The sequence below is a fragment of the Eubalaena glacialis genome, chromosome 19 (assembly GCF_028564815.1).
Source record: "Eubalaena glacialis isolate mEubGla1 chromosome 19, mEubGla1.1.hap2.+ XY, whole genome shotgun sequence".
In the NCBI taxonomy this organism is placed as follows: Eukaryota; Metazoa; Chordata; class Mammalia; order Artiodactyla; family Balaenidae; genus Eubalaena; species Eubalaena glacialis.
Window position 1 is genome coordinate 2,473,000 of NC_083734.1, and position 21,312 is coordinate 2,494,311.

At 59.9% G+C, this 21,312-nt stretch overlaps 2 protein-coding genes across 2 annotated transcripts in view; one reads left to right on the plus strand and one right to left on the minus strand.

The window, feature by feature from the left end:
• The window catches only part of FAM83G (family with sequence similarity 83 member G), a 29,602-nt gene extending 15,284 nt beyond the window's left edge, over positions 1-14,318 (minus strand). Inside the window, exons 1-2 of the mRNA XM_061176098.1 lie at positions 14,264-14,318; positions 13,480-14,133 (exon numbers count right to left, since the gene is read on the minus strand). Of these exons, the coding sequence (XP_061032081.1) occupies positions 13,480-14,001 (522 nt within the window). The 5' untranslated portion in view covers positions 14,002-14,133; positions 14,264-14,318. The remainder of the gene's footprint in view (positions 1-13,479; positions 14,134-14,263) is intronic.
• Positions 1-21,312, plus strand: part of SLC5A10 (solute carrier family 5 member 10) — a 55,054-nt gene that overhangs the window by 25,646 nt on the left and 8,096 nt on the right. The window lies entirely within an intron of this gene.

Genomic DNA, 21,312 nt, shown 5'->3' on the forward strand with positions numbered 1-21,312 from the left:
GGCCGTCAGGGCACGTGGCCGGGGAGACAGGTGCCTCGCTGGGACGCCTGGCCCTCCCGCGCCCACCACCCTCTTCGGGTGCCCACCCTGGCCCTGCTCCCTGTGGCCTCGGGACTGGGACTGAAGTGCCGGCTCTCCTGGCCCTGAAGCTGCAGGCGTAGGATCGACACTCAGGGTAGAGATGCCCAGTGGGTGGCGCGGGCTGGACTCTCCGGCAGCAGGGAATGGAGAGAGGCACAGTTCGCGGGCTGCTGTTTCCGTAACACAAGCCCGCAGAAAACAAAACCCAGGCGAGGAATGTGTAGGGGAAGCTGCAGGAGGAGCACGGGAGGAGGGGGAAGGGTGCGCGTCCTGAGATCTGAGCGCCTGCCCCCACCCCCAGCCCCCGGGCAGCCCTCGCCTCTCCCGGGGCTCAGGGCTTGGCCAGGCGCCCTGTTTCTATTCCTGGGTTGCATTCCCGAGCCGGGCAGGCCACACCATGCCCTCCGCCCGCTACCCCAGGATGCTGAGATGGACCAGATGTGTCCACGGCAGGGAGGAAGGCAGAAGCTGGGGCCGCCCACCGAGGTCACCCCTGGGTCCCTGGACAGGCTTCCTCGCTGCCACCTCTCCTTCTGGTTTGGACACACCCCAGACCGCTACATGTGCTCTTCTTGTCATCTGACCACACCTGGGCCACAACAGCTGCCCTCAGCCTGTGGACTGGCTCAGGGTGGGGCCCCAGAGGTCAGAGTACATCTACCCCAGCCCAGCCCAGCCCAGCCCAGCCACTGCCCAGCACGGGCAGTGATATGCCCAGGCCTGGTGGGCAAGGGCCCTGGCCTGAGCCAAGGCACGAGGAGGGAAGGGGCACACGTAGCACAGGGCCAGGGAGTGGGGTAGTCAGCGGGCGCTGGGGCCTGGCAGGGCTCAGTGGCCGGCAGGCCCTGGCCCTCAGTGTCACTCCTCCCCTCCCCTCCCCTCCCCGTCCCACTGGGCAGCAAAGGGGAACACAGCAGACCAGGGCCCAACGCTGCTGACCCGAACAGACGTCCAGCCCTCCCACCCGCCAAAGCCGGCGCCAGGGCCCCATCCTGGGTCTGAGAACCCCCTAGAGGAGCCTTACCTAGAGAGGCGGGTAGGGGTCGTGCGCTGGGCCACACAGCAAGCTGGGGGCAGTCAGGCTAGAACCTACCCAGGCCCGCCAGGGAGCCAGGGTTACCCCCACCCCTGCCAGGAGTGTGACCTGGCGGGTGGCCTGGGGCTTGCCGGGAACGTGCCTGCACACTCCCGTGAGCTCACCCAGCTGGCCCCTGCAGGCCCCTCTGGGCTCCTCCTGGGCCCCGGGCCCCTGCTGGCGCCGGTCACACATCTGGCACCAAAGCCGGTACTTCTGGGGGTTCCTCCCTGCCCTGCCCTCCACGGACGGGGTCTCTGTGTGACCCTCAGCAGACACCTAGCTTTTCCAGGCCCCACTTTCTCACGTGGGACCAGCCAGGGCTCCCCGGTGCCGAGGCCCAGGGTCTTCTCTGGCCCCTGGGGAAAAATAGCTCGCTGTCTGAGTCTCTGAGGGATGTTTCAGGCAGGGCAGGGGGAGCAGGTACAGTCTGTGCAGCGGCTGCGGTGGCAGAGGGGCCGCAGGGAGGTGGACGGCAGCTCCAGGGGAGGGGGTACGCTCTCTGACCCCAAATTGGCCGGGTCTTGTGAGGAAGTGAGCTCCGTGTCCCAGGACATGTGCAAAGGCCAGAGCCTGCTTGAGGTGGTGGACGAGAGGACAGATGAGACACAGTATCAGAGCTGGTGGGCTCACAACGCCCTTCGGCTCCACCGATCGAGGGTGATGGGACCCCGAGGTAGGGGAGGGGTGACAGCAGGGACCCTCTTGTCTGGACCTCACAAGCCCACAGCCACTCCAGCCCTCCTGCAGGCCACAGCCTCACGTGCCAGCCTGGAGACGGCTCAGCCGACACGCTTCTCGTGGGAGCAGGCCTGGTTCCAGGCTCTGCCCACCATGGCAGACGGGGACTTTCCCTGGGCCCAGGCTGGGGGACGTGCCCCAGCGAGACCCTTTCCACGTGAAGCCTTCCCTGCGGTGCCCAGGCAGGCAGGGTGCCCAGCCCAGGCCGCCTGTTGTCGGGCTGGGTCTGCCGGGGCCTGCCCCCTACGGTGGAGCCCCACAGGGTCCCAGGCATTGGGCTCGGTGCTGAGGGTCAAAGGAGGGCTTGTACAGGTGCCACCTGAGCTGGGGCATGAGGGGGCTTGGTGCTCCCAGGGGGGCCCCCGCGGCTTGTCCACGGGGGCCACAGGGTCTCTCAGAGGCCTTGAGCCCTGTGTGCCCATCCCTGGGGCCAGAGACTCCAGACTAGAACCCAGGGCCCTGCGCTCCGCCCGCAGAGCCTTCCCCCTGACAACCGCTACCTCGTCCAGTCCTCAAAAACGCTGCGAGGCACCGGTTATTACTCCCATTTTACAGACGAGGACACTGAGGCACGGAGGGATTCACTCCCTTGCCTAATTACCTGTTTGGGTGGCCCGGCTCGCCCGTGACTCCGCAAGGTCGTCAAAGACAGCACCCCCGCCCTGGCCCAGCGCGTGGCCCGGCCTAAGGCGGCCTCGGGAGTGCTTGTCAACTCAGAATGTGCCAAATGGCCTGGGACAAGCCACAGCCCCTCCTAGACCCTCACTTTCCCCATCTGCCAAATGGGGTGTCCGCCTGGCCCGCTCCTGTGGTCTGTCCAGCTCACACATCCACGGCTTGAGCACAAAGACACTAGTCCCGCCCGGAGGACAACGCCAGCCCACACGTATCCCGCGGAGGCCCCGGGCAAGGCCAGGGCCAAGACTACGGGAAAGACGGCGGGGAGGCTGGCATCTGGGGATGTCCCCACCCCGTGTGGGTCAGGAGACCGCACCGGGCAAGAGGCGGGCAGCCTGAGGCTCGCTCCTCGTCACCGCAGGAACCAGCTCTGTCCGTGTGAGCGCCCGGACCAAATGCCCGGTTCCCAGGGGCAGGGCGGCAGGCAGGTGTGTGTCCTGAACTCCAGGCCCGGCGTCACAGCACCAGCCCCCCAGCCCGGTTCCCGAGGGAAGGAGGGAGTCCAGTGGTCCCTGTGCGTGACTGACGTGAAAGCCCTCTCAAAGGTTCAGCCACAGAACCAGGAGGGGCCACACACCCACGACAACCCTCCTGGTTCTCACCGCACAGAGCAGCAGGGTGGGGGGGCTATGGGAGGGCGGCCGTGCCGGGAGGGGGCCGACAGCGCGGGGCCGGGTGGCGCCGGAGCAGAGGGGCCCAGGCAGGGACTGGCGTCGGCACTGAGCTCAACGTGCCTTGGACCCAAAGGCCTCCCCGTGTGTCTCTCGGGGGTGTGCTGGATGCGCAGGCCCCCAAAACGTGCCCCTCCAGCAGCGCCCACACCTCCCTTTCCCTATCCCCCCCACCAACAGCTCCACGGCCTCTGAACCCTGCCTCCTGCGTGGGTCCCGAACCCCCGCCTTGCTCTGTGCAGCCGGGGCTGCTCTGTGGCCTCCTTGCGTCCTCCCACCGATCCTCCCGCTGATGGTTCCAGAATCCCCCAAATCTCCTTGGGATGGTGGACACCCCCCCCCCACCCCGTGAGAGATGCAGACGCTGGCACAGAGAGGGGAGGGGACCGGCCCCAGGTGATGGCAGTGAGGTGACGGACTCGTGGTGATGCCCCGCCACGCGCACCTCCATCACCCAGGGGCTTCCTGGGGGGCTCCAGCGCATGGGGCAGCACCCCCCCACCTGTGGCTGCCGCCCCAGCAGACACAGCCTGAAGCCCTGTAACACCTGCTGCTGGTGCTGGTGGAGGGGTCAGGGGCGCCGGAGTGGGTGCCCCCATTCTCCCCGGGGCCCAGGCAAGGACAGAGTTGGAGCTCCGGGCTCCAGGCTGGGGTCTGGCTTTGGGTGAGCTGCATCCTCTCTGGGTCTCGGTTTCCTCATCTGTGAAATGGGGAGGAAGGTGGACGTGATACCCAAGGCTGTCCCTGCCAAGGGAGCCCTGAGTCCGTGTGCCCTTCCCGGGTGCCCCGCACAGCCTGTCTGGGCCGGCTGGAGCACCTGGCTGTGTCTAGGGGTCTGGGAGAGGCAGTTCTGACCACCACGCCCCACCTCCCTCTGCACCACCAACCCGGGGCTCCCGCCTCGCCAGGCTGACGCTCAGCCTGAGGCTTCCGGCGCCCCTACAGCCGCTTTAGAGGCACCCCTCCCCCATGACCACAGAATCCGTCTTGGAGCAGAGGCATACTCACAGGACCAGTGGGTAGAGCAGGGCTGGGGGACGAGGCGCAGGGGTGAGGTGGCCAGGGGTCTGCACGCAGCTGGAAGACCGCTGGCCACGGGCCCAGCATCTGCAGCAGCATCTCTCACCGGTGGCCCTGACCCCACAGGGGCTCTGACCCTACGGCCCCTCCCTACACACCCCACACCCCGCCTCAGCCGCAAACACAGTCCTCCTGGCCGGGCGCCTTCCTCTCCTCCTCCACGCCAGTAACTCCTTCCCATCCTCCAAACCCTGACTCAAATGCTGCCACGAGCAAGTGCCACGTCTGTGTTTCTGGAAAAACGGCAGCAACCCACTGAGTGGCATGCCGTCTCCCCAAGGCCCGGACCCTGAGACCCAGGTCGGCGTGGGCAGTTTCCCTCTGTACCTGTCCTGCCTGCCCCACCCTCCAAGGCCACGGAGATGCCTGCAGGAGGCCCAGAGGGAGCCGGCCGGGGTCTCTCCCCTCACAGTGCTCCCCAGCAGAAGGGGAGAGAGACACACCCCACCCGCCCTGGAGCCCAGAGGTCACCGCAGACACAGTGCACAGCAGGCAAGTCCCTGGCACTCACTGGGCCACTTTCACCATCTGGAAAAGCAGGAAGTGGGTCCGCATCTCTGGGTCTGTCTGACCCTAAGGCTCAGATGGACACAGGACGGTGGCAGCATGGGCTCCAGACTGTCTTCCCGGGAGCCGCACTCAGCAGACAGCAGCGGTGGCTTTCCTGCCTCCTCACTGACCCACAGTGCCTTCGGGGTGGACAGGCCAGGGGTCATCGCCTCAGCGTCTCCTGCTTCCCTCTGTGCCAGCTGGAGGGCAGTGATGCACAGGAACACATAGGGCATGCTGCACACTGTCCTAAGGTGGGGACAGTGCCTTCAAGACCTGGGATTCCACTTCCAGCCATGACGGAATAACGGAGCCTACACTTACCCACCTGACTTAGCAATAAACACCAGGCAGAATCTATGAAGCCACGGCCAACAGGCAGCATAGCAAGTGCAATGACCCCTGGCAGAAGGGAGACGAGCGAGGTCAGCTGTAGGACTGCCCCAGCCATCTCCAGGCCACGGCCGAGTCCAGTGGGCTCCCTGAGTTGAGGAGACGAAGTTTGCTCAGAGCCTAGCAGCCAGAATTTTCAGGACAGAGGAGAGAAAAGGGCTGCACAGAACAAAGGCCAGAGACCTACAGGGAGCTGCCTCTTGAGGCTTCAGCTGGAGACCGAGCAGCACATGAACAGGAAGAAACCACCGAGGCTGGGACAGGCCCGCTGGAAAGGAGGAGCGGGAACAACGGCCGATGTTCACACAGGACCAGGAGTCGTTTACGTCCCCACGGCCAGCGTGCAGGCCCCTCTAACACTCAGGGCACACAGGAGGATCCTCAGAAGGATACGACCTACATGGTGGGCAAACAGGCCCTGGACCAGGGGCCAGTGAGCTTTTTCTATAAAGGCCAGATAGCAAATGTCTCAGGCTTTGCAGGCCACATGTCTCTGACACACCCCTCAACTCTGAAAACAGCCACAGACAGCTAATAAACAAATGCATACATCTCCATTCCATTATTTACAAAAGCAGGCATAGACCAGATTTGGTCCATAGTTTGCCAACTCCTACTCTGAACCAAATATGCTTTGGTCTCACCTGATAAAGCTTAACAGCAAGCCTCAAAAGTGTTACATTGTTTCCAAGAACTGCATCCCAGAACAAAGCTCCAAAATGTTTAAAGGAAAAAACAAAACTCCCACAACATAAAATTTTCATCACATCTGGTATCCAATCAAAAATTACCAGACACACAAAGAAACAGGAAATCAATGATCCACATGAGGAAAAAAGTCTACCAAAGTGGACCCAGAATGGATACAGATGTTAGAACTGGCAGACAAAGAAGGGCAAACAGTTATAACTGTATTCTATATGTTCAAAAAGTTACTTGGAGACATGGAAGATTTTTTAAAACAAACACCAAATTGAAACTCAAGAAGTGAAACAATTCAGCATTTAAGATGACAAATACATTGGATGGGATTAACAGCAGATTAGACACTATAGAAGAAAAGATTAGTGAACCTGAAGACCTATCAGTAGAAATGATCCAAAATGACACACAGAGAAAAAAAGACTGAACAACCAAGACCAGAGCATCAGTGAACTTGGGTCAACATCACAGGTCTAGAGTATGTGTAACTGGAGTCTCAGAAGGTCCTGAGGCAGAGAGTGGCAGAGAGGGGACAGAAAAACATTTGAAAAAAATGGCCATAACATTTCCACATTTGATGGAAACTGTTCATCCCCAAGTCCAGGACGTTCGATGAATTCCAAGCAGAGGAGACATGAAGAAAACAGACCACGGCACATCATAATCACATCACTTAAAATCAGTGACAAAGAGAAAATCTTAAAAGCAGCCAGAAGGGAAAAGATCATCAAATATTGAGGAACAAAGATAAGCAGACGTCTCAGAATCAACACAAGCCAGAGGACACCGGAGCAACTAAACGGAGAAACGATTAACCCAGAATTCCCTACCCAGTGAAAATAGCTTTCAAAACCAAAGACGAAAATAAAGACTTCCTCAGGGACACAAATGCTGAGAGAATTTACACAGGCCGACCTGCACTGGAGTTGTCACCGCCCCTGCACAGACAGAGGGGCTGAGGCCCCAGGGGCTGCACCTGCCCCCAGGGTGCAGCGAGGCTCAGGCTGCCCCTCACTCACTGGGGTGTGGAGTGGAGACAGGGAGAGCACCCCTCCTGCCCCCACCCCCCTCCTCCAGCAGCAGGGCTGGGCAGACCTGGCTGCTGTGCCTCAGTTTCCCACATTGAGACATGGCCCCACTCCTCACCCCACCCTGGTGCTAGCAGGACCTGAAAGGCCTGGGGAGGAGGCCTCCTGGGAGCCCCAGCCTCCCGGGTAGACGGGGAGGGAGTCTGTGTACGTGGTAACAATGCCGACCCAAGCCAGGACCAGCTTGCTGACGCTCGTACAGCTGTCCCTTTTCCGGGGTGGGGGGGGGCGGTCACCGTCCCAGAGCCACACAATCCGCTGGTGGCAGAGGCCTCCTGTTCCTGGGCTCCTCTCTCGGAGGGGGTTCTAGCTGTGACTCCACCCACCACCTCCCAGAGCCCGTCCTGGGTCCTGAAACTAAGCCCTGGCCATCAGCACTGCCCGGAGAGTCAGTGCCCGGGGCTCTGCCCCACCTTACGGGCGGCGGGGTCCGTGGCAAAGCACCTCCCTTCTCAGTCACGGGGGAGTTAGATTGGAAGACCTGCAGTCCCACCCCTCTGACAGTCATCAGCTCTGGCACCTTCCCTCTGCACTAAGACAGAAGCCTCTTTAAGGCCAATTAAAGGAGCCGCAGTGGGAAGGGGTCAAGAAGCACAAGCGGGTCCCACCCAGCCCAGTGGCGTTGGCCCTGCCCGGAGTCTCTGGCCTTCCCCAGATACACGGCAGCCTCCTCACCACAGCTCAGGAATGCTGCAGAGACCAGAGGCCGCAGAGCATGGGGTCAGCTGACCAGGGCTGTGCCGGGGCGGATGAGATAAGAGAAGCCCCTCCCTCTTCCTGCCAGCCCCCAGGGGCCTCGGAGTCCTCCAAGCTCCCAGGTGCAGGATCCAGACCACCCCCCAGTCTCAGAGGATGGCACAAGCCAAGGATTTTCAAACTGGAAAATCGCAGAATCACAAATTCGAAAATGTTTAAAAGCTCAGCTTCTCCAGGATCCAAGAGTAGCAGGCGCTGTGGGGTCATGGAGCATCGTAAACCCCCAGGGACTGGCCTGGAGAGGACTTGCCCGAGGTCACAGAGCCAGCCTGGCAGGGCAGAGGCTCCTGGGTCACTGGAGCCCCATGTGCTCTCTGCTGCGTTCCCCCGAGCCCCTGATTGAACCCCTCCAGGATGGGGGCTCACCACTTCTCCAGCCAGACTACTCTCAGGGAGAGGCTGTCAGGACGGGGCTATGGATGGGGGCAGAGGGAAGAGAACTGAATCCGTGCCAGACACCACGCTTTTTTTCCATGTAAACCTCGCCGCAACTTTGGGGCAGGTGTTGGCATCACGTGGCACTGAGGAGGAAAGGACGGAGGGTCAGAGAGGCGGAGTGGCTAACTTGGGCAACGTGGCTGGGGCTCAGGCCGGGGTCCTGTGATACCAAAGACTGTCTTCCCACCACCACCCCACGTGACATTTAATCTGGGAAGGGCGTGAGCCTGGGGATCACTGGGACCTCACGAAGAAGGCTGGTGCGGCCCACCAGCTGGGCCTGCCTGGACGTGGGGCGTGGGCCCAATAGGGCGCGGTCCTGCCCCGCGCTGAGCATCCTCATGACTGTTACTGCCTTAATTAAGACAAGTGCCCAATCCCCATTTTACAAATGAAGAACGTGAGGCCCGAGGTCATGCGGCAAGGGGCCGGGTGAACCAGGGGCCTCTGAGAGGACTGCCCGCCTCTGCTGGTCCCGGGGGAGGACCCTCGGCTGCAGGGCGAGCCTGCCGGACCAAGGAGACCAGGAGCTCAGTCTAGACCTGCCACCCAAGACTCTGGTGTGACCTTCAGCAGGCCCTGGCCCACTTTGAACCTCGGTATCATCATCGGTGACATGAGTGTGACGACAGGCCCTGCCTCCCGGGGTCGTGGGAGGGAGGGCAGTGCCGGCCGGGGTGGGGCTACTGCCCGGGCGCCCCAGGAGCCTGGCATGCACCCAGCCCAGAGGTGCCAGCCCTCCTTGCTGGCAGAGCCGCTCCTGACTCCCCAGACTCAATTAAGACGCAAACACCGCTGGTAGGAAGCCTTGGGAGAGGACGGGAGCCGCCCCCTGGGATTATGTTATCAGATGGTTCGCCACCTGGCAGGTGGGGCTCCGGGCTGGGAAGTGCTCCCCAGACCCGCTGCATGAGGCTGGGCAGGCGCTGCCCCTCTGGGCTCCAGTGTGTCCCTGGGAACAGCCCACTGGGCCGCCCCTGGGGCCTCTCACGGCGTCGAGGCTGTGCTGGTACCGCCTGCTTGGGGACAGCAAGAGCCCCCCTCCTGGTCCCAGGGGACTTGGCTCCCCATCACCCTGTGCTCACCAGGCCTTGGTGTGGTCAGACTTCTGCCCCTGCCAGAGCCCAGAGTCTAGGAGCCTCATGAAAATGCTTTTACTGCCCTGAGTCAAGCTGGGGGCCCGCAGCAAGGCTCCAGGGCTCCCAAGAGGGGCAGGGCTCAGAAAGAACATCCAAGGCGCCGCTTCTCCAGAGAAACGGGGGCTCAGAGACCTCAGAGCTGGGCTCTGGGCCAGCTCCTCCAGTGATCGGCTCGGTGACAGGTTATTTGCCCTCTGTGAGCCCCTCTAAGCCTCAGTTTCCTCATCTGCACGGAAGGGACGATACCTACACCACGGAGCTGGGAGGATCCAGGCAGATATAGTGCCCGCTCAGCACCTGATGTACAGCTGGTATTTAATAAATGCCTCATTAAGCTCTTTTATTCTCCTGGGGCCAAGCCGTGAGCCAGGACTGCAGTGCGGGAAGGCAGGGGGCCTGACAGGAGAGACGTGGGGTCAGTCGGGCATTGTGGAACCTGCTTCCAGTTCCTTCCTGCTGTGTGGCCCTGGGCAAGAAACTTAGTGCCCCTGGCCTGGCAGGCACGAGATCCGGGTTCTGGTCCAGCCTTCATCACTCACTCTCCTTCGTGCTCCCCCCGTTTCCTCACGTGCACACGATCCACCCCTGCCCCTGGGGTCCCTGGTGAAGGGGTCCTGGGGGGGTTGCTTAGCATCTCCTGGATGAACAACTTGCTAGAGCATCTACCCCCTTTTCTGGACGAGGCAGGCCCTCCCCAGTCCCAGCCCAACCCAGTCCAGCCTCACCCCTGTCTTGCAGAGGCTGCAGCAGCCTAGGCGTGATGCTACAGGCCCGGCTTCTGGTATGCAGTTGGAACCCCACGGCAGGTTTTTCCCCGGATAAATCACTGGGGCTGGGGGAGGGGCAAGCAGATGACCTTCCATCTCTGGGGCCTGCTCGGGGCCACCCAGCTGGTGGAGTTAGACCCTGGACCCACTGGTCTTTGTCCCAGAGGAGTCCAGAAGGACAGGGCAGCAGGGTGTCAGAGCTGAAGGGATCCTTAAGAGGCTTCAATGCCTATACCCATTTTACAGATGGGATGACTGGGGCTTGTGCCAGGTCACACAGCTGTGGAGGCAGAGCAGGGACCTGACCCCAGCACCCCTGGCTCCTGGCACTGTGGCCCATTAGTTCCATTCTAATCTCCTGGGAAATGGGGGGACTCAGCGTTAGCCTTGATGGGAACACAGCCGCTCCCGGCGGGACGGGCTGAATGTGTGCTGTGTCACTTCCCTGCCCCAGGGTCGGCCTGCTGTGCTGACGACAGGCCAGGCTGAGGAGGCAGTGGGCTGGGCCGCCCTGACTCAGCACCACCAGTCCCAGCCCAGGCGCCCTGGTGGGCAGGGGGCCAGCATCTTGTCCAGGCAGCTGGACAGCGGGATCCCCATCCCAGTGGGTGCGAGGGGCCACTGTCCCTGCATTGGTACTGGGGGTGAGAGGAGGATGCGGGGGTGAGGGGGAAAGAGGTGATTCATGGGGAGAGATAAGGTAGGGAGAGCTCCCGGCAGACAGGCGGGCAGCCCAGGCAAAGCACCCTGTCAGCATCCGTCAGCGTCACAGCCCGGCCCCTGTGAGCCTGGGAAGCAGCAGAGCAGGGGAGATGGGAGGGTTGCAGGTGGCTTGGATGAGCTGCCCCTCCCTGCCCTGCCTCTTACTGCATCCTGCCAAGGCCAGGGCAGGACAGGCAGGGGACCTGTCTTAGAGTCTGAGGACAACACAGGTCTGGTCCCTTCCCCACTCCTCCACCCGAGAGCTAACCAGGTGACCTTGGCAGGGGTTAATTAGTGCGGCCTCAGTTACATCTTAAAAATGGAACAGATGACAGTACACGAGATTATATAGTGCCTGGCACTCAATAAACAGCACCTACGGTTATCAGGGCAGCCCACACACACACACACCCTACACTGGCCGTGGGCCCCAGGATGAACATGGCAGGGAAGATGCAGGCTGGAAGGCAGGGGACTGGCTCCCCTCGGTGCTGTCAGATGTGAACAAATCCCCGTCCTCTGCCCTTGGCGTCCCCGTCTGAGAGGAGGCACTTGGCCTCTGAGGCCCCTCCTGTTGGGCCTGTGGCTCCCTGCTGTCTGAGCGTGGGCAGAGGTGGCATCAGTGAGCCCCCTCTAGGAGGGATGAAAGCAGGGGGCAATGCCCACCTGTCCCACCTGTTGGGGGCTGCAGGACAGCACCAACTGGGACCACACAGACCGGGGTTCAGGCCTGGGACGGACTTCCTCCTGGCTGTCACCTTACACAGGTGATGCCGATAATCCTGGGGTGCTCTTGTGGGGAGCATATTAAGTTATGGGGGGGGCATGGGACTGCATGGGGTGGCTGGGTCTCAGCTCCGGCCGTAGAGATGAGAGACGTAGGGAGGAGGCCCCAGTGCCCAGCCTGGCCCCAGGCTCCCCTCTCTGGCCCCATCACTGGGCCAGGCCGTCTGTCTTTCTGTCTGAGGGAGATTAGACTCTCCAGCTGTTCCCGTGCAGTCTGGGATCTGGGATCTGCCTCTGTCCTACTCCTGGAGGGGAGCAGGGCCATGGGGGGGCGGGGAGGAGCCCGAGCACAGCAGGTCAAGTCCCCACCCAGGGCCTCAATTTCCCCATTTTTAAAAAGGGAGAGGAGGCTGGGTAATGGGATCCCACCAGGCCCTCCCGGGGGACTGGGTCCCACGACCTCCAGCCAGGCGCCCACGTCCGCAGCACCTCCTACCCCGCAGCAGGGGTGGTGTGGGTTATTCAGCCTGAAACCTGGGAAGGCCCCTCCCCCCCTTCCTCCACCTCTTCCTCAGTCACCGGACTCCATCCTCACAGCTTTCATCCTCGCCACCTCCATTTTACAGAACAGAAACCCGAAGCCCCAAAGCTGCCTGGGACCAGGCCAAGAGCCAGGCTCCCCAACACAGGCTATCCGACCCGGCCAGCCCCCTCGGGGGACAGGGACTCCACCTTTCTGGAAACTTAAGTCATGGCCACCTTGTCAGCTCCTACCCACTTCTGTTCTCTGTGCCCAAGAGCTCCCCTGGCCCCTGTCTGTCCGCCAGGACGGTCCCCAAAGCCACCATTCGGGTCTTGAGCAGACCCAGAAGAGTGAAAGGGTTAGACTCTGCTAGAAATACCTCGCCCCACAAGCCAAGGCCAGGACAGAACTGCTGAGCACTCACTGCTCTCTCCTGAGCCCAGACCTGGCTTCAGAATCCTCCTCAACACAGCTCACGAGGCAGGCCTTATCAGTCATCTCAGAATGTGCTTTGAAACCATGGAAGCGTGAAGAAGCACCCGCTCACCAGCCATGGCCTGGCTGTCTGCCAGTGGCGAGACCCCTTCTCAGAATGCGTGTCAGTGTGCCAGCTGAGTGGCTGCCCACGCCGGCACACTGCACAGCTCGGCAGGGGTCGCTCCAGGGGAGGTCTGGACGACGCCTGAGGCTCCTCCGGTCCAGGCAAACGACCCTCATCTGGACTCGCTCCGCTCCCACCCCGGGGACCGCACCATCGCCATCCCTCACATCCCAGCCTGGAAAGGTTCTGCCATTGCAAAGCTCACCGAGAGGCTCAGGGAGGGTCACCCAGCGCGGCCAGGAAACAGGCACGCTTGAACTTGGATCTCCAAGCCAGCCTCAGACGGACTCAGGCTACCTCTCAGTCTCCATGCCCACCTCCCGCCCCAGCCTCTCTCCGCCACCCCACAAAAGCATCACCAGAAAGCTCCCGGCATGTGGGCCTGTGTGCTTGGGAGCCTCCTGCTTCTCAGGTGTGAGTCAGAGCCATCCCGAGGGGCAGTGAGAGAAAGCCGCGTGATCCTCCCCGCCCCACCCCATCGCAGCACCTTCTTCTGGGGAACCTGCTCGCCAGGTCTGGGGAAGTCAGCAACACCCTCCAACAATGCACAAAGGCCCTTTGAGACAGGGCAGCCGCTGTCACCTGCCAGAGGACCCAGGGGCCCTACCCCTCTGCAAAGAAACCACGGAGCCCCGTGAAGGCAGGAGGGGAGGCAGCCAAGAGACCAGGCTGGGCTCCGAGCGAGAGTGTGTTCGGCGCCGGAGAGGCCAGGGCGGGTGAGGCCCGCCGGGCCGGGCCGCTTCCTCTCCGGGGACTCACGCGGGCTCACCTTCTGGGCCTGGCTGATCATCTTGCGCACCACCTCCTTGATGTGGGCCTGCCCGTCGATGGGGGGCTGCATGTAGACGCTGGCCCGGGTCACCCCCCGGTAGGTGACGGTGTCCGGCCAGCCCAGGTCCAGCTGCGGGATGGAGCGGTCAGACTTCTGGGGCCAATACTCCAGCGAGGGCAGCGGCTCGGCCTCGGTGCGGGCCCCCCCTTCCCCGCTGCCCTCCTCGCCGTCACCGACCCCGCCGTCCTCGGGCCCCCGGGGCTGGCCGCTGACCCGGGGGTCCTCGGAGCCGGGGTCATACACCTCGATGGTCTCCACGATGCGCCTGAGCTCCAGCTCCGAGAGGAAGTCGCGGATGTTCTCCCGCTTCAGCACCTCATAGAAGGCGTCGGGGCCGCGGGCCACCAGGGCCTCCAGCGCCAGCCGCTGCTCCTCGCTGTAGAAGAACTCGGGTTTGGCCTCGCTGGAGCGCCAGTTGACGTGGCTGTCGTCCAAGCACTGCACCTGGGAGAAGGCCATGGCGGGCGCCTCTGCCGCGGGCTGGACGCACGCTCAGCAGGTCGGGAGTCCGGTCGCCGGCCTGGCGCAGCGCGTTTTGGAGCCTCCCGCCGCCGCCGCCGCCGCCGCCGCAGATCCTCTGCCCCCGGGAGCCTGCGGGAGGGGCGGGCCGCAGGGTCGGGTCAGAGTGCAGGCGGGGCCGGGGAGGGGCGGCCGCGCGGAGGAGGGGCCGGCGGGTGGCGGGGGATGTGGGCGGCACGCCTCCCGCCCCGGGTACCGGTACCTGCAGGGGCCGGGGCCAGCATCCCAGAGGATTTCTGGAGCTGCCAAAAGTCCTGGGCGACCTCTGGGGGGAACTAGGCCAAGCAGGGGACTTCCCAGAAGGTTCCTAGAGGGGCAGGCCGGAGTCCGCTCTCCGACGACCTCTGGCCCTGCTCGGCGGCGCCCCGCATCCTGAGGGCTTCCGGGATGGGATGGGGTCTCGAAAGCCCCCGGCGCCGCGATCGGCAGCCCGAGGGGCCTGCGCGGAGGAGGCTCGGGGCAGCGCGCGGGCGGGCGGGCGGGCGGGTCGCCGGGGGGGCCCGGGGTCGGAGGCGCGGGCCAGGTCTCGCTTACCGGGCGGCGCGGGCGGAGCGGGTGCACAGGGGGCCTGTGACTCAGTGCCGCCTCGCCCACCCCGCTGTCGCCACCTGCGGTGACGTGCGACCGGGGGCGGAGCCGGAAACCGATTCACCCCTACCCGCGACGGACACAGACGTCGGGCGGTGTGTGTCTGTCTCCTCCGCTGCCACCAGCCCCAGGTAGCCGAATTCTGAACGGCTCAGGGACGGAAGTCCAAGAGCTCCTGGAACATTGCAGCCCAGAGAGGGGCAGTGTTCTTCCTGAGGACACACAGCAAGTCAACAGCCTTAGCACACCCCATCCCCAGCCTGTTGGTAACCCTGGTCCCACCCGAACTGTGTCGTTTCCCAGATGGGACGGAAGTCCATGCAGATGCTCAGCTGTCCAGTTGTGGAAGTAGGGTCGGGACCCGGCTGGGAGCCGCCAAGGCAGGGGTAGGGCAGGTCTGACCCGACCTCAGGAGCCTGCACAGAGCGTGGTGTGGATAGAGCAGGTAGCCAGTTCTAGGTCCCAGCCCTGCTCCCTTCTGGGAGCCCTGCCCGCTCAGGACCAGTCCTGCATGATGAGCCCGGGGGCAGGGAGGGCCTCAGAGGGTGGCTGTGGGCTGAGGTCAGGCCCAGCCCTCTGCCCTGCGTCCTGGGGCTTGGGACCCCGGTTCTGGGGGCGTGTGGGGACCACATCCGAAAGCAGGCTGCCAGGGTGGGGACAGCAAAGCCCACGAAACTTGGCCTGACAACGGCCCGCATCCCGCTGCATGCCACGGGCAGTCAGCCAGGCACCTGGCCCAGCCCTGCCACCACCGTCACCTCGCCCGCCCTGCATGGAGCTGCTTTGTGCTCAGCTGGGATTGGGGCCCCGAGGACACTGCTCTTGCTGCTGAGAGCCAGCTGTTGATGTCACTGGGCCTGGGCCCATGAACCCCCCTCCTCCAGGACCCTCACCACCATCCATCTGCCTGTCAGCGTCTTCCCTGGGTCTGCTGCCCCGAGCAGTGATGCGGTGTCCCAGCCCCAGCATGCCGGTGGCCCCCATCGCTGACCGCTCTAGTCCCGCACTCCACCCTGGCCCGGGGGCTTCACACTGTGTCTGAACATGGTGCCCCTTCAAGTACCCCCAGCCCCTCCCAGGTACATGCACACACACCTGCATCCCCCCGCCCCCGCCCCTGCACATGGTCAGAAGGGGGAGGAAGGTGGTCCCAGGGCCGAGCACTGCCCTGGGAGTCCTGAAGCCTGACTTATAGCCTCTGCCACTGGGGATCCAGACAAGACCTTCTCTGGCCTCAGCTTCTCCTTTTTTTCTTCCCCTGCACAGAGGCCCTGGGGCTCATGAAGGGAGTCCTGGCTCTCAGGGCTGAAGGGCCTCCAGCCCTTCAGCTACCTGCCCGTAATTATAGATTCACAGGAAGCTGTTAAAAAAAAACAACAGAGAGCTTGCATGCACCCTTCACCCAGTTTCCCCCAATGGTGTCATCTTGCATAACCATAGTGCAGTAATACCACAGCCAGAAACCTCGTTCAGATTTCACCAGTTTACGTGTGCTCATTTATGTGCGTGTGTGTAGATGTGTGCAACCTTATCACATGTGTACGTTTGTGTAACCACTATCACAATCAAGATCCAGAGCTGTCCCTCTACAGCCAAACCCACACCTCCCTCCCTAACCCTGGCCGCCACCGATCTGTTCTCTGGTGATTCATCCAGGTTGGTGTGTATGGCTGTGTTCCTTTCTGTTGCTGCCTGGTACTCCATGGTATTCTAGTCTCTGTTTCTATGAGTTTGGCATTTTTAGCTTCCACATATAAGGGATATCATACAGTATTTATCTTTCTCTGACTTATTTCACTTAGCATAACACCCTTGAGGTCCATCCACGTTGTTGCAAATGGCAGGATGTCTTTCCTTCTCATGGCTGAATAATATTTTCTTATATATATAAACGTCACAGTTTCTTTATCCGTTTATCATAAGTACTGAAGGACACTTAGATTGTTTCCATATCTTGGCTATAGTGAATAATGCTGCAGTGAACGGGAGTGCAGATGTCTCTTTGAGGTGGTGATTTCATTTCCTTAAAATATGTAACCTAGATGCGGGATTGCTGGATCATATGGTAGTTCTATTTATAATTTTTTAAGGAACCTCCATGCTGTTTCTATAGTAGCTGCACCCATTTACACTCCCACCAACAATGTACAAGTGTTCCCTTTTCTTCACATCCTGGCCAACTCTTGTTGTCTCTTATCTTTTTGATAATAGCCATTCTTGCAGGTGTGATGATTTCCCTGATGATTAGCGATGTTGTACAAGTATTTTTCATGTACCTGTTGGCCATTTGTACGTCTCCTTTGGAAAAATGTCTGTTCAGTTCCTCTGCCCATCTTTAAATCAGATTTCTGGGGTCTGTTTGTGGGTTTTTGTTTTTGCTATTGAGTTGTATGAGTTCTTTACATATTCTGGATATTAACCTTTTATCAGATACACAATTCGCAAATATTTTCTCCCATTCTGTATGTTGCCCTTTCGTTTTGTTGATTGTTTCGTTTGATGTGCAGAAGCTTTTTAGTTTGATGAAGTCCCACTTGTTTTTTACTTGTTTGTTTTTGGCTTTCTTTGCATTTGCTTTGTGTCAAATCCAAAAGAATCATTGCCAAGACTGATGTCAAGGAGCTACCACCTATGTTTTCTTCTAGGTGTTTCACAGTTCCTGGTCTTTTTTCAAATCTTTAAGCCATTTTGAGTTGATTTCTGCATGTGGTGTGAGATAGGGGTCCAGTTTCATTCTTTTGCCTGTGGCTGTCCAGTTTTCCCAACACCCATTTATTGCAGAGACTGTCCTTTCCCCATTGTATATTCTTGGCTCCTTTGTCGTAAATCAGTTGACCATATATGCGAAGGGTTTATTTCTGTTCTGTTCCATTGATCTGTGTGTCTGTTTTTGTGCCAATACCACACTATTTTGATTACTATAGCTTTGTGATTTGGTTTGAAATCAGGGAGTGTGATGCCTCCAGCTTTGTTTTTCTTTCTTAAGGTTCCGGATCTTTTATGGCTACTCAGGATCTTTTATGGCTCCATACAAATATTTTAGGATGGTTTTTGCTATCTCTGTGAAAAATATCATTGGTATTTTGATAGCGATTGCGCTGAATCTGTAGATCACTTTGGACGTTTTAACAATATTAATTCTGCTAATCCATGAGCATGGAATATCTTTCCATTTTTTTGTGTCTTTTTCAATTTCTTTCAGTTTCTTACAGTTTTCAGTGTACAGACCTTTCACCTCCTTGGGTTAAATTTCTTCCTAGGTATTTTATTCTTTTTTATGCTACTGTAAATGGGATTGTTTTCTTAATTCCTTTTCTGATAGTTCATTGTTAGTGTATACTGGTTTTGTGTATGGATCTTGTTTCCTGCTACTTTACTGAATTTGTTTCTGCAGCTTTTCTTTTCATCCTTCCCACAGGTGTTTTATGCAGAGCAAAAGCTTTAGTTGTTTTTTTTAAAAATATGTATTTATTTATTTATATTTTGGCTGTGCTGGGTCTTAGTTGCGGCACAGGGATCTTTTAGTTGAAGCATGCAGACTTCTCAGTTGCGGCGTGTGAACTCTTAGTTGCGGCATGCGTGGGGGATTTAGGTCCCCGACCAGGGATCGAACCCGGGCCCCCTGCATTGGGGGTGTGGAGTCTTACCCACTGGACCACCAGGGAAGTACCAAAGCTTTAGTTTTGATGAGCTCTATTTTATCAAGTTCTCATTTAAGGGATTATGCTTTTGATGTTAAGTCTAAAAACTCTTCACCTTGCCCTAGGTTCTGAAGATATTCTCCTACTTTTTTCCTAGAAGTCTGATAGTTTTACATTTAAATCTGTGATCTATTTTGAGTTAATTTTTTTGTGTAAGGTATGAAATTTAGATTGAAGTTGATTTGTTGGCCTATGGATGTCCCCAGAAGGGTTTTACAGAGAAGGAAATAGCCCCAGAGAATAAATACCCAGGATCACATAGTAAGAGATTGGGAGAACTGGATTCAGAGCCAGGTCTATGTTCTCCCTCCTGTGATATCAGCATCTGAACTGGCTCCCAGGGATAAGCCAGGCCTGCTTGGGAGTGGGGAGCACCTTGATTACCCCTCGGGGTGGTGTGTCCAATGACCAGCTTGGAAGAGGGTCATTTAGTCAGTCAACAAACACAGGCAGAACCTGCCACCCATTGGCTTGTGCTGTGCGCTGTTGGAATCCGGGCTCCTCCATGGGCCTCATGGTCACAGTCTGTCGAGAGGCAGGAAGGACACAAGTCACAGAGTTATTGGTGCCGTGGAGGGTGTTTCCTCAAAGCCTGTAGAGCCCAGACATCCACAACGAGCTGGGAGGAATCAGTATGAGCTCCCTGGGTTTGAGAAGGGTGTTCCAGGGAGAGGGAACAGCAGACACAGAGGCCCGGAGTCGAGGGTGAAATTTTGGCGGTGGTCGGGGTGGCCAAGGGGGCAGAGGCTGTAGTGCACAGTTAGGGAGGGTCCCATGATCCCTCCTGCAGGGGATGGAGGCCACAGGAGGCTGTGAGCAGGGAGGATAGTGGGCAGAGTCACGGTTTTCGGGGAGGTGGATTAGAGGGGGGAGGTGGTGCAGCTCTCCTGGTCCCCAAGCCCAGTGGCTGGACTTGGCATTGGCCGCAGGGAGGGAGGACGTGGGGGGCAAGGAGAGAGGCAGCCCTCAGGCTTCTGGCGTGGGCCCCGGCTGGATAGGGGTGCTGATGTCAAGGTGGAGCCCAGCAGGGAGCTCCCAGGCCCGTAGAATCCGGTACTCAGGCAAGGCCAGGCCCCTTGCCCAGTTCCCTGGTCCCCCTGGCCTGGGGCTGCTCACTCCTGAGTTGGCACAAATGGGGGACTTTGTTTAGGTGGCAGCACCTCTGCTGCTGTCACAAAGGAGAGGTGGTTCTTGCTTGCTGCTTAGGCAGGCAAGCCCGAGGTGCCCAGAGGCGGGGCCCCATCCTGGCAGCCTGCAATGGGCTGCAACAGGCCGAATAAACTCAGCCAGAATCTCCTGACTTGGGCTTTTTGAGCCATTATGTGGCCATGACGCATCACCTGTCCCTCCCAGGAGGGCTGAGCCCTCCAGGTGCCAGAGCGAGCCAGTCCAAGCCCAGAACCTGTCACGAGGGACCTGTCACCTGCCTCCACCTGAACCCCAGTGGCCCCAGAGTCCCGCCGTGGGACCCCAGGCTCTGTCCCGGGTCTGACTATGTGTCCTAGGCAAGCTATGCCCTTTCTGCTCCTGAATTCTCTCGTATGCGTAGCTGTGGGTGGGAGGTGGTAGGGTAGGGCAGCTGGATCAAACAGTGCCTGAACTCCTCCATAGCTCTTTGTGGGGTCCTTTCTCCCTTTCCTCCTCTCCTTCTGTGCCTTTCCCCTTCTTCCCAACCATTCACTTGTTTACTCATTCATTTATTCACAAATGTTCACAGAGCATCTCCTCTGGGCCCAGCCCTGGACAGGGTGATACCTGGGAGAGGAGATGATTCAAAGCCAGTGTCTGCCCTTGGGGAGCTCCCAGTCTGGTGGAGGAAGTAAAATATGCAAACAAACAATTGTGATTCAACCCTGGGCTTTAGGAGCCCTTGGGAGGAAGCTACTCTGCCTTAGGGGGTGGGGACGAGCTGTGGAAGGCGTGGGAGAGCAAGCCCTTTGCAGCAGGCCATGAAGCGGGAGGTGAATAAGGGTAGGGACAGAGCAGCAGGAGGAGGAGACCGCGTCTGTAAAGGCACAGAGGCGTCAGCATGCTGGGCATGTGTGAAAAAATACAAGCAGGTCAGGGTGGCCAGCGCCCGGTGCTGGGATGACAGGACCTGGGACCAGTTGTCCAGGGCCTCGAATGTCATGGAAAGGACTTTTTTCCAGGAAGCCGTGGGCTCTGGGGGTGGAGGTGGGGAGGGGGTTCCTGAGAAGTAAGTGATGTGAGCAAAGCGGTGACTTTGGAAGGATGGAGAGGTTGGAAGGGAGACCGTGAGGAGCTGGTGCCCACCTTGTGGCAGGAGGGAGGACAGTGGGACACACTGAGCCGGAGGTGCCAGGGGTGGGGGCCTGGCGGGGCAGATGCCCTGGAAGCCTGGCGCTCAGGGACGCGGGTCATGGGGGAGGGGGTGATGCCGCTCCAGCCCCTCTGGCCCCGGGGAGGGGGCCTGAGACCCTCCACGGTGGGTTGGGCATCTAAGGAGGGGCGTTAGCCCAGGAGTGCCCGGTCCGCGCAGGGGCTCCAAGTCACGGGAACATCAATGCCCAGGCGTGGAAACGTTACCCCCCCAAACAGGCCCCTGTGCCCGAGCGGCTGAGCGATGGCTGCTGTTTCTGAACTTTCCCCATAATCGCATCTCTGCGTTTGCCTGCTCTGCGCATTCCTCTGCGGGCCCTGCTGAGAATCCAGGGGGCAGGGGTCAAAGGTGTTTAAAGAGTGTTTCCCAGAGGAACGAGAGCACGTGGGGTCGACCCTAGGTCTGCTACCTCCACCCGCTCCAGGAGCCAGGCCCCCCGCCCTCAGGCCCTGAACAGGGTCCGGCTCCAGCGGCTGGTGGGGAGTCTGGGATTTCGGATTCAGGCCCGGTCTGGGCCACCCACTCATTCCTCGTTCACTCAGAGGGCGAGCAGTGGGTGCTGCCCCCGCCGCGGGGGAGGGTCTGCAGCAGAACCGCCTCCCGTGCCGACAGCCCCAGCTG